This window comes from Alosa alosa, chromosome 10 (assembly GCF_017589495.1).
Source record: "Alosa alosa isolate M-15738 ecotype Scorff River chromosome 10, AALO_Geno_1.1, whole genome shotgun sequence".
NCBI lineage: Eukaryota > Metazoa > Chordata > Actinopteri > Clupeiformes > Clupeidae > Alosa > Alosa alosa.
Window position 1 is genome coordinate 34,026,950 of NC_063198.1, and position 11,179 is coordinate 34,038,128.

An 11,179-nucleotide genomic window follows, 5' to 3' on the forward strand; every position below is an offset into this window, starting at 1 on the left:
ACAGGGGCATTTAGACCCAACTATACACTACAACTATGAGCAAAGTACTTGAAAAAGTCATTTGTAATCAGTTAAATACCTTCCTCAACGAAAAACAGTATCCTCCAATCAGGTTTTAGATCAAATCACAGCACAGAAACGGCTCTAGTAAAATAGTCAATGATCTCAGACTGGCTACTGACTCAAACAAAGTCTCAATCCTTATTCTTCTGGATTTGAGTGCGGCATTTGACACCATTGATCATAGCATCCTAATTCACCGCTTTATGGAAGGGGTGGGTCTCTGATAATGCTCTAAACTGGTTTCAAACCTACATTACTGGCAGAGATTTTTATATCAGTCTAGGAGATCATGTATGTGAAAAACATGACTTGCCTTTTGGTGTGGCCCAGGGAGCTGCCTTGGTCCCCTGCTATTTTCCTATATATGCTTCCATTGGGAAACGCCATAAGTCAGCATAATGTAAACTTCCACAGCTACGCAGATGATACCCAATTGTATCTTTCTGTGGAGCCAACTAACCCAGATGGCCTTTGCTCCCTCACTGCATGCCTAACCTCCATTAATCAGTGGATGAGCAAAAAAAAAATTTGAAACTAAATGATGACAAAACAGAGGTACTTTTGGTTGGACCAAAACTAAAGCGAGACATTGTTCTTAGTAATCTGGGGAACTTGGCACCAGGTCAAACCAAAAGTAACAAGCCTCGGTGTCATCTTAGATGCAGAGTTAAGTTTTAAGTCCCATATCAGTAAAGTTACTCAGACAGCCTATTTCCGCTGAGAAACATTGCGGCCAACAAGTCTTGCCCTTTTAACTCAACAAGATGCAGAAAAACTAATTCACGCCTTTTATCACTAGCAGGTTAGACTACTGCAATGCACTTTTCACTGGTCTTCCCAAAAACATCTAAAGAAATTGGCACTCATACAGAACTCTGCGGCTAGACTTTTAACTAAGACTAAGAAGAGAACACATCACCCCTGTGTTGGCTGAACTGCACTGGCTCCCTATTTCCTATAGAATTGATTTTAAGGTTATGTTAATTACTTACAAAGCTCTGAATGGCATAGCACCTTCATATATCTCTGAGCTTTTAATATCTTATCAACCACAAAGGAAACTTAGATCATCCAATTCTAATCTTTTAATCGCACCCAAAGTGCTCCACAAACAAAGTGGAGAAGCTGCGTTTATCCATTATGCCCCCAAACTATGGAACACCCTACCTCTGTACATCAAGCAGGCGAAGTTCAGTAAATATTTTAAAAAGATCTGAAAACATACCTGTACAGGAAAGCTTTTAGTTAACTCATCTTATCCTGTAGACTACTTTTTCAGATTATTCTACATCTGCTGCTATTGGAGGGCTTAGCCAGCCAGAAGCAGATGGGCTCCCTATTAAGTCAGATTCTGCTCAAGGTTTCCTCCTGAATATGGGAGTTTTTCCCTTGCCACAGTTGCCATATGGCGGCTTGTGGGGGGTAAGAGGGTTAAGGCTGCCAGTCTTATGACATGTCATTTTCTATATTTTTGATATGTTGCTGAGTGAATCATAAACGGCCCCAGCAATGAAGAAAAGTGATTGATAATGACTGACTATTATTGTGTTACATGCTTCAAATGTAAAGCACTTTGAGCTGCATTCTGTGTATGAAAGGTGCTATACAAATAAAGCTTATTATTATTATTATTATTAACTACCCCAGCAGCCAACCCACACAGGGGGCATTTAGACCCAACTACCCCAGCAGCCAACCCACACAGGGGGCATTTAGACCGCTACATAAACACTTAGCCAGATTATAGTCATCACCTAGCACTGAGATGAGACTGTAACTTTACAATGAAGACGCATCAACACACACATGCGTACACACACACGCACATCAACACACACACGTATCAACACACACAGGCGTACACACACACGCACATCAACACACACAGGCGTACACACACACTCATCAACACACACACACACACATGCCTACACACACACAGTTATACACTAAAGACATGAGGTGTCCACCTGGCTGCTGGCACGTAACTGGTTATTATGTCACCACCTAACATTAACTAAACCACAACAGACACACACACACACACACACACACACACACACACACACACACAGTGGGACAAGAATTAGTCAAGCTCTAGTCAACACTTCCCCTCAGCACACTCTCTCTCTCACACAGACAAACACACAGCCACACAAACACACACATACACACACACACACACACACCTCACCCACCCACACACACACCTCACCCACCTGCATAGGCACACACACACATTAGGGCTGGGATAAACGATTATTTTTTAAACGATTAATCTAGCGATTATTTTTTCGATGCATCGATTAATCTAACGATTCATTTTTTCAGTCCGATTCGATTTCGATTCGATTATCGATTATCTCCCCATTAATTCACTAATAGCAACTTCTACATGTTTATTTACATATCTGAATGAAAAAACATGAATTCTTTATTGCTTTTAAGATTACAAAATAAAAGACTATACAAGTGCAAAGTAATGCATTCTTAGTCAGAGGTAACATTCAATAAAGTTCAGTAGTGTATGTCAATTGAGTGCCTGTCATTTTAAGACATTCGTGTGGGAATCCTTGCAATTAACATTAACACAGTTAAAAGGCTGCTGATGTGTGGATGCAATTCATAACGTAGTTCAAATAACGCTTCGTAATTCTCCTTTGGACAAGCACTTTTGAGTCTTGGAAAACACTTTTCCATTTAGCCTACATCTGGATTTTGCAAACATTCAGAGTCAATAAAATGAGCCCTGCATAACGAAAACAAGCAGCTGCAAGTAAGCATGCTAAACTTGACATCCAAACAGTATTCTAACGTTAGCTTTGAGATACTGCTTGATTGCATACTGTAACTTAACTTAGTTTAGTCTCCTCAATGTACTATGCTGTGATAAGACCTAAACAGAGTTTACTTCAACTTTAATGCACAGTTTTGAACAAATTTGCGCAGCATGGTCACGATGCTAAGCGGATTTAATAGCAATTTAGCCCACAGTGTTCTATGCAGTGCTTCTATGTGGCAACAACAATCCTTCAACAATCGAATATCTTGTTAAATGCACATGCAGAGGAGGAGCAGCGGGCTCAAGAGAGAGAGTGGGGGCGAGGAAAGGCCAAGGAGTAAAAAGTGCAGCTCAATGAAATTATTTTATCTTATCTTTAATTTAAATAGTAGGCCTACAACATAGAACATCAACGTGTGGTGGCCGGTTTTGATTTTGTGGTGCCCAGCCACAGATAAGTCAATGTATGGAAAACACTGAAGGTGTAGGCTAAGATTAAAAATATTTAGCAGCACACGTTGCTTGACGAATCGATGCTCATATTTTGAGTCGACGATTTTTTATGGCCGGCGCCATCGATGACGCTGGACGATTGTCCTGTCCCAGCCCTAACACACATACACTTGCACAGACACACACACACACACACACCCACACAGGCACACACATACACCCACACAGGCACACACACACACCCACACAGGCACACACATACACACACACTGGCACACACACAGAGGAGGACTGGTCACCTGCATAGGCACACACACACACATACATTCGCACAGACACACACACACACACACACACACAGGCACACATACACACACACACCTCACCCACTCACACACACACACACACACACACACCCGCACGGGCACTGCAGCTACTGATGGGGGTGATGCATTATTCGGGTCTGATGTCAGCGCTGGGTGGATAATTGATTAGTTTGGCCTGCTGTCTCTCAGGAAGGAGCTTAATGTTACAGTGGGACAAGAATTAGTCAAGCTCAACACTTCCCCTCAGCACACTCTCTCACACACACACACACACACACACACACACACACACACACACACAAAACATAAAACATAAACACAGAGAGCCGTGCACACACATACGCTCACAAACACATATGTACACACAGCCACACAAACACACACATACACACAGCCACACATACACACACAGCCACACACACACATACACACAGCCACACAAACAGACACAGCCACACAAACACACACAGCCTCACAAACACACACATACAAACAGCCACATAAACACACACATATACACAGTCACACAAAAACACACATACACACAGCCACACAAACACACACATACACACAGCCACACAAACACACACATACACACAGCCACACACACACACACATACACACAGCCACACACAGCCACACAAACACACACATACACACAGCCACACAAACACATGTACACACAAACATGTCTGCCTAGTCGCACACACACACACTCAGACACACACACACACACACAGCATATTTGAGTGTTTTATCTCCAGACTGGTCTTTCCGCTGTTATCGGCAACAAGCCAGAGGAATGGGCCAACATATTTGGTGTGTGTGTGTGGTGTGTGTGTGTGTGTGTGTGTGTGTGTGTGTGTGTGTGTGTGTGTGTGTGTGTGAGGGAGGTAGGGGGGTGGGGTTGACCCAAATGTAAGAGGCTCCTCCTGTAGTCCAACTGGAGCAGATGTCCAGATGTAGAACAGATGCTGGACATGTCCTGCTTCTAAACAACACACACACAGATGCTGGACATGTCCTGCTTCTAAACAACACACACAAACACACACACACACACACTATAGCACACAGAAGCACACACATCATTCACTCTCTAGATTCTCTGGTATACCGTGAAGCATGTTTATTTAGTGTATTTAGTATTTAGTATTTTTTTATCTTCTATTGTGCAGTGGAGTTTTATTATACTTATTTGACTTTTTTTCTGCTGTAAGTGCATGTTGTGTGTGATGTCTGTATGCCACTGAGACCTTGAATTTCCCCTTGGGGATCAATAAAGTATCTATCTATCTATGTATGTCATATTGTCACATGTACCTCCCCACACACACACAACTTCAGCCAGAACAAACACAGTTAGACCTAATCACAATCACAGGTTTCCACAACAAACCTCCATATCATAACACATCAATCACACACACAGACACACAGACACACACACACACACACAACACACACACACAAACACACACACAGTGAAACAGACAGAAACACTGGGACAAAACACACTGCTCCTCCTGGGCTGTGTTAGAAGCTGGAGATGAAGCTTTGCAAATGTTGTTCTCTTGCTCACATCGTGTGTGTGTGTGTGGTATCCCTCAAGGGATGAGATGGTGAACTCATTCTGTCTCTCTCTTCTTCTTACCATTCCACTTTCTCCTCTCCTCTCCTCTCCTTCCCTCCCTCTCCTCCTTTCCTCTCCTCTCCTCTCCTCCTTTCCCTCTCCTCTCTTCCACCCCTCCCTCCCTCTCCTCTCCTCTCTTCCCTCTTTCCTCTCCTCCTCTCCTCTTCCTCCCTCCTTCCCTCTCCTCCTTTCCTCTTCCCTCCCTCTCCTCCTCTCTTCCTCCCCTCCCCTCCTCTCCTCCTCTCCTCTCTTCCCCTCCTCTCTCTCCTCCCCTCCTTTCCTCTCCTCTCCTCTCTTCCTCCCTCCTTCCTCTCCCTCTCCTCTCTTCCCTCCCTCCTCTCCTCCTCTCTCCTCCTCTCTTCCACCCCTCCTCTCCTCCTCCTCTCCTCCTCTCCTCTCTTCCACCCCTCCTTTCCTCTCCTCCTCTCCTCTCCTCCACCTCCTTTCCTCCTCCTCCTCTCCTCCCCTCCCTCTCCTCCTCTCTCTTCCTCCCCTCTCTCCTCCTCTCCTCTTCCTCCCTCTCTCCTCCTCTCCTCTCCTCCTTCCTCCCCTCCTCTCCTCCTCCTCCCCTCCTCTCCTCCTCCTCTCCTCTCCTCCTCTCTCCTCCTTTCCTCTCCTCCTCTCCTCTCCTCTCTCGTTTCTTCTCTAATTCTCTCCACAGTAGTGTGGTGTGTGGTGTGTGTGTGTGGGTGTTATTCTTTAGGATTCCTGAGAACCTTCAGTAGAGTCTCGTTTCCAGAACACACACACCACACACACACACACACACACACACACACACACACACACACACACACACACACACTAAATATATCTGAGAACCAAAAAGAAAATAGCTTTCCCACATTCTTCAATAGTGGCTTTCTCTCCTCCTATCTTCTCTCTCTTTTCTCCCTCTTTCTGTCTCTCATCTTCTCTCCTCTTTTCTCTCTCCTCTCATCTTCTCTCCTCTTTTCTCTCCTCTCCTCTTCTCTCCTCTTTTCTCCCTCTTTCTGCTCTCTCATCTTCTCTCCTCTTTTCTCTCTCTCTCCTCATCTTCTCTCCTCTTTTCTCTCTCTCTCCTCTTTTCTCTCTCTCCTCTCATCTTCTCTCCTCTTTTCTCTCTCTCTCCTCTTTTCTCCATTTCTCTGCTCTCATCTTTCCTTTCATCTCTTCTCCTCTACTTTCCTCCTTTCTGCTCTCTCTCTCTCTCCTCTGCTCTCTCTCTCTCCTCTCATATGCTCTCTCTCTCTCTCCTTATGCTCTCTCTCCTCTTTCCTCTCTTATACTCTCTCTCTCTCTCTCTTTCCTCTCCTTGTACTCCTCTCTCCTCTCCCTTATTATCTCTCTCTCTCTCCTCATATATACTCTCTCCTCTCATATGCTCTCTCTCTCTCTCTCCTCTCCTTCACTCTCTCTCTCTCCTCTCCTATGCTCTCTCTCTCTCCTCTCATATGCTCTCTCTCTCTCCTCTCATATGCTCTCTCTCTCCTCTCATATGCTCTCTCTCTCTCTCTCCTCTCATATGCTCTCTCTCTCTCCTCTCATATGCTCTCTCTCCTCTCTCTCCTCCTCTCTCTCTCTCTCTCTCCTCTCATATGCTCTCTCTCTCTCCTCTCATATGCTCTCTCTCTCTCTCTCTCCTCTCATATGCTCTCTCTCTCTCCTCTCATATGCTCTCTCTCTCTCCTCTCATATGTCTCTCTCTCCTCTCATATGCTCTCTCCTCTCTCTCTCTCCTCTCATATGCTCTCTCTCTCTCTCTGCTCTCTCTCTCTCCTCTCATATGCTCTCTCTCTCTCCTCTCATATGCTCTCTCTCTCTCCTCTCATGCTCTCTCTCTCTCTCTCCTCATGCTCTCTCTCTCTCTCTCTCTCCTCTCATATGCTCTCTCTCTCTCTCCTCTCTCCTCTCATATGCTCTCTCTCTCTCTCTCTCTCCTCTCCTGTATGCTCTCTCTCTCTCCTCTCATATGTCTCTCTCTCTCTCTCTCTGCCTACATGTGCTCTCTCTCTCTCCTCTCCTTATGCTCTCTCTCTCTCCTCTCATATGCTCTCTCTCTCTCTCCTCTCATATACTCTCTCTCTCCTCCTCATATGCTCTCTCTCTCTCTCATACTCTCTCTCTCTCTCTCTCTCACTCTCTATGTCTCTCTCTCTCCTCTCATGCTCTCTCTCTCTCACCTCTCATATACTCTCTCTCTCTCCTTATGCTCTCTCTCTCTCTCTCCTCTCATATGCTCTCTCTCTCTCTCTCTCCTCTCCTTATGCTCTCTCTCTCTCCTCTCATATGCTCTCTCTCTCTCTCTCTCTCCTCCCATATATATCTCTCTCTCTCTCTCCTCATGTCTCTCTCCTCTCATATGCTCTCTCTCCTCTCCTCTCTCTCTCTCCTCTCCTCTCTATCCTCTCTGCTCACCAGTGTGTGCAGGGTGTGTGTGTGTGTGTGTGTGTGCAGATGTGTGCAGGTGTGTGTGTGCAGGTGCGGGGGAGTGTGTGCAGGTGTGTGTGTGTGTGCGGGTGTGTGTGTGTGTGTGTGTGTGTGCCGGGTGTGTGTGTGTGTGGGTGTGTGTGTGTGTGCAGGTGTGTGTGTGAGGAGTGGGTGAGTGTGCAGGTAATGACGTGGCCCAGCAGGAAGTCTTGAGTAGTGTGTGCAGGTGTGTGTGTGTGTGTGTGCAGGTGCGGGTGAGTGTGTGCAGGTGTGTCTGTGCGGGTGTGTGTGCAGGTGTGTGTGTGTGTGTGTGTGCAGGTGCTGGTGGTGTGTGCAGTGTGTCTGTGGGTGTGTGTGTGTGTGCAGGTGTGTGTGTGCAGGTGCGGGTGAGTGTGTGCAGGTGTGTGTGTGCAGGTGTGTGTGTGCAGGTGCGGGTGAGTGTGTGCAGGTGTGTGTGTGCAGGTGTGTGTGTGTGCAGGTGCGGGTGAGTGTGTGCAGGTGTGTGTGTGCGGGTGTGTGTGTGTGTGTGCAGGTGCGGGTGAGTGTGTGCAGGTGTGTGTGTGTGTGTGTGTGTGTGGGTGCGGGTGAGTGTGTGCAGGTGTGTGTGTGTGTGCAGGTGCGGGTGAGTGTGTGCAGGTGTGTGCAGGTGAGTGTGTGTGTGGGTGTGTGTATGGTCTTACTGGGGTCCTTGTTGGGCAGGGCTTGTGACGGGCTGCTGGGCTGAGTGGGAGCAGGAGTAGGAACAGGAGCAGGAGCTTGAGTGTGTGTGTGTGTGTGTGTGTGTGTGTGTGTGTGTGGGCAGCGCAGGCGTAACGGTCAGCCTGAAGATGCGTCTCTCGTGGAGGCCGCAGTAGTGGTGGTGCAGGTGGCAGGAGTACAGGCCCTGGTCAGCCGCGCTGAGGTCCGACACCTCGAGGGAGAAGTCGCCGTACGCAAACGCCTCGGCCGTGATGTCTGCGCGCCGGAGGAACAGCTGCCCAGAGGGCGGCGCCGGGCCGGACGCGGTGACAGGTCCACCACTGCCGCTGGGCTCGTGGACTTGGGACGCTTAGGAGACTGCCGTCCCATGGGACCACTTGTTGCTGCTCACCACCGCCGTCCGTCCAGATGCTCCGGCGGTTCACGCACGGCAGAACCACCGTGGAACCCACCAGAACCACAAACACCGCCTTCTCTCCATCCCAGAACTTACGTTCCTTACGCGCTGCAGAGAAAGAGGAGAGAGAGGAGGAGAGAGGAGGAGAGAGAGGAGGAGAGGAGGAGAGGAGAAGAGAGGAGGAGAGAGGAGAGGAGGAGGAGGAGAGAGTGAGGAGGAGGAGAGGAGAGGAGAAGAGAGGAGTGGAGAGAGGAGAGGAGTGAGAGGAGGAGAGAGGAGGAGAAGAGAGGAGAGAGAGTGAGAGGAAGAGAGATATATACAGAGGAGTAGAGAGGAGAGGAGGAGGAGTGAGAGGAGGAGAGGAGGAGGAGGAGGAGAGTGAGAGAGGAGGAGAGGAGAGGACAGAGAGGGGAGTGGAGAGAGGAGATGGAGGAGAGAGAGGAGGACATAAAGGAGGAGAAGAGAAGGAGAGAGGAGAGGAGGAGAGAGGAGAAGAGAAGGAGAGAGGAGGAGAGAAGGAGAGAGGAGGAGAGAGGAGAGAAGAGAGGAGAGAAGAGAGGAGGAGAGAGGAGAAGAGAGGAGGAGAGAGAGGAGAGAAGAGAGGAGAGGAGGAGGAGAGGAGAGGAGGAGAGAGAGAGAGAGAGAGAGGAGAGAGGAGAAGAGAGGAGAAGAGAGGGGAGAGGAGAGAGGAGGAGAGCTATAGGGAGGGAGGAGAGAGGAGAAGAGAGGAGAGGAGAGAAGAGAGGAGGAGAGAGGAGGAGAGGAGAGGAGAAGAGAGGAGGAGAGAAGAGAAGAGAGGAGGAGAGAGGAGGAGAGAGGAGAGAGAAGGAGAGAGGAGAAAAGAGGAGGAGAGGAGAGGAGGAGAGAGAGGAGGAGAGGAGAGAGAGGAGGAGAGAGGAGAAAGAGGAGGAGAGGAGAGGAGGAGAGAGTAGGAGAGAGGAGGAGAGGAAGAGAGGAGAGAGGAGGAGAGGAGAGGAGGAGAGAAAGAGAGGAGAGGAGGAGAGAGGAGAAGAAAGGAAGAGAGAGGATATGAATCAAAATAATTATGGAAGCGTGTGTGTGAATTTGAACTTGAAACAGTGTGTGTGTGTGTGTGTGTGTGCGTGTGTGTGTGTGTGTGTGTGTGTGTAGTGTGTGTGTGTGGGTGTGTGTGCGCAGTCAGTGTGTGTGTGTGTGCAGTGTGTGTGTGACTTACCTGATTTGGTGACATTGAGCTGGACTTTGATGGACTCATACAAATGGCAGTAGTGGTGGTGCAGGTTGCAGCTGTAGAGTCCTTTATCACTTGAGACAACATCTGCACACACACACGCACACACACACACACGCACACACACACACACACACACACGCACGCACGCACAGACACACAAAAATAACCAATAATAGAAATAAAGTATGTGTTTGAGTGTTTATGTGTGTGTGTGTGTGTGTGTGTGTGTGTGTGTGTGTGTGTGTGTGTGTGACTGACCCTTGATGACCAGGGAGAATATGACTGAGACAGAGATAAAGTGTGTGTGTGCGTGTGTGTGTGTGTGTGTGTGTGTGTGTGTGTGTGACTGACCCTTGATGACCAGGGAGAAGTTGCCGTCGGTGAAGGCGCTCTTGGCCAGGCTGATCCGGTTCTTGTTGTAGGCGTTGTAGATCCGCTGATCCCCGGCGGAGAACATGTCTAGAACCCGCTCCATGGCGTAGTCCGGCGCCGAGCGGAACAGGTCCCAGTGGACCACGCGCTGGCGGTCCTTCAATCGGTCCTGCGTCCAGACCATCCGCTGGCTGTGGTACTCCGCAGGCCTGGGCCATGAAGAAGCGGGGCGCTTATGATGTTGTACATATGGCCACTACTACACTGGTGCTGGGCTAGACTGCAAGAGCTGGACACACACACACACACACACACACAGGTAGGGACACACACACACACACACACACACACACACACGCACACACACACACATACGCACACACACACGCAGGTAGGGACACACGCACGCACGCACGCACGCACACGCACACGCACACACACAGGTAGGTGCACACACACATACGCACACACACACACACACACACGCCCCTGTTATCGCAGAAAAACTAACTTTTATTAATTAATTTACTAATTTTTCTTACAGGGCACTCTGTTTTAGTTCTCCACCAGTCTGGTTTTAGAGCTCAACACAGCACAATCACCGCTGCAACCCTGGTCTTAAATGATATAATATCTGCTTTAGACAGAAAGAAACACTGTGCTGCTCTTTTTGTAGATCTGACGAAATCTTTTGATACCGTTGATCACGTCTTACTCTTGCAAAAACTAATAGATATTGGTTTCGACTCTAATGCTCGTAATTGGTTCTGGAGCTATCTTAGCAACAGGTTTCAATGTGTAAAAACAGGAATCACTAAGTCTGACTTCTTGC

General features: G+C 48.1%; 1 protein-coding gene across 1 annotated transcript in view; it reads right to left on the reverse strand.

The window, feature by feature from the left end:
* Positions 1-10,542, reverse strand: part of mxra8a (matrix-remodelling associated 8a) — a 19,163-nt gene extending 8,621 nt beyond the window's left edge. The window contains 5 exon segments of the mRNA XM_048254219.1: positions 8,347-8,403; positions 8,474-8,678; positions 8,680-8,870; positions 9,958-10,059; positions 10,327-10,542. Of these exon segments, the coding sequence (XP_048110176.1) occupies positions 8,347-8,403; positions 8,474-8,678; positions 8,680-8,870; positions 9,958-10,059; positions 10,327-10,531 (760 nt within the window). The 5' untranslated portion in view covers positions 10,532-10,542.
* Positions 10,543-11,179: the final 637 nt, after the last annotated feature.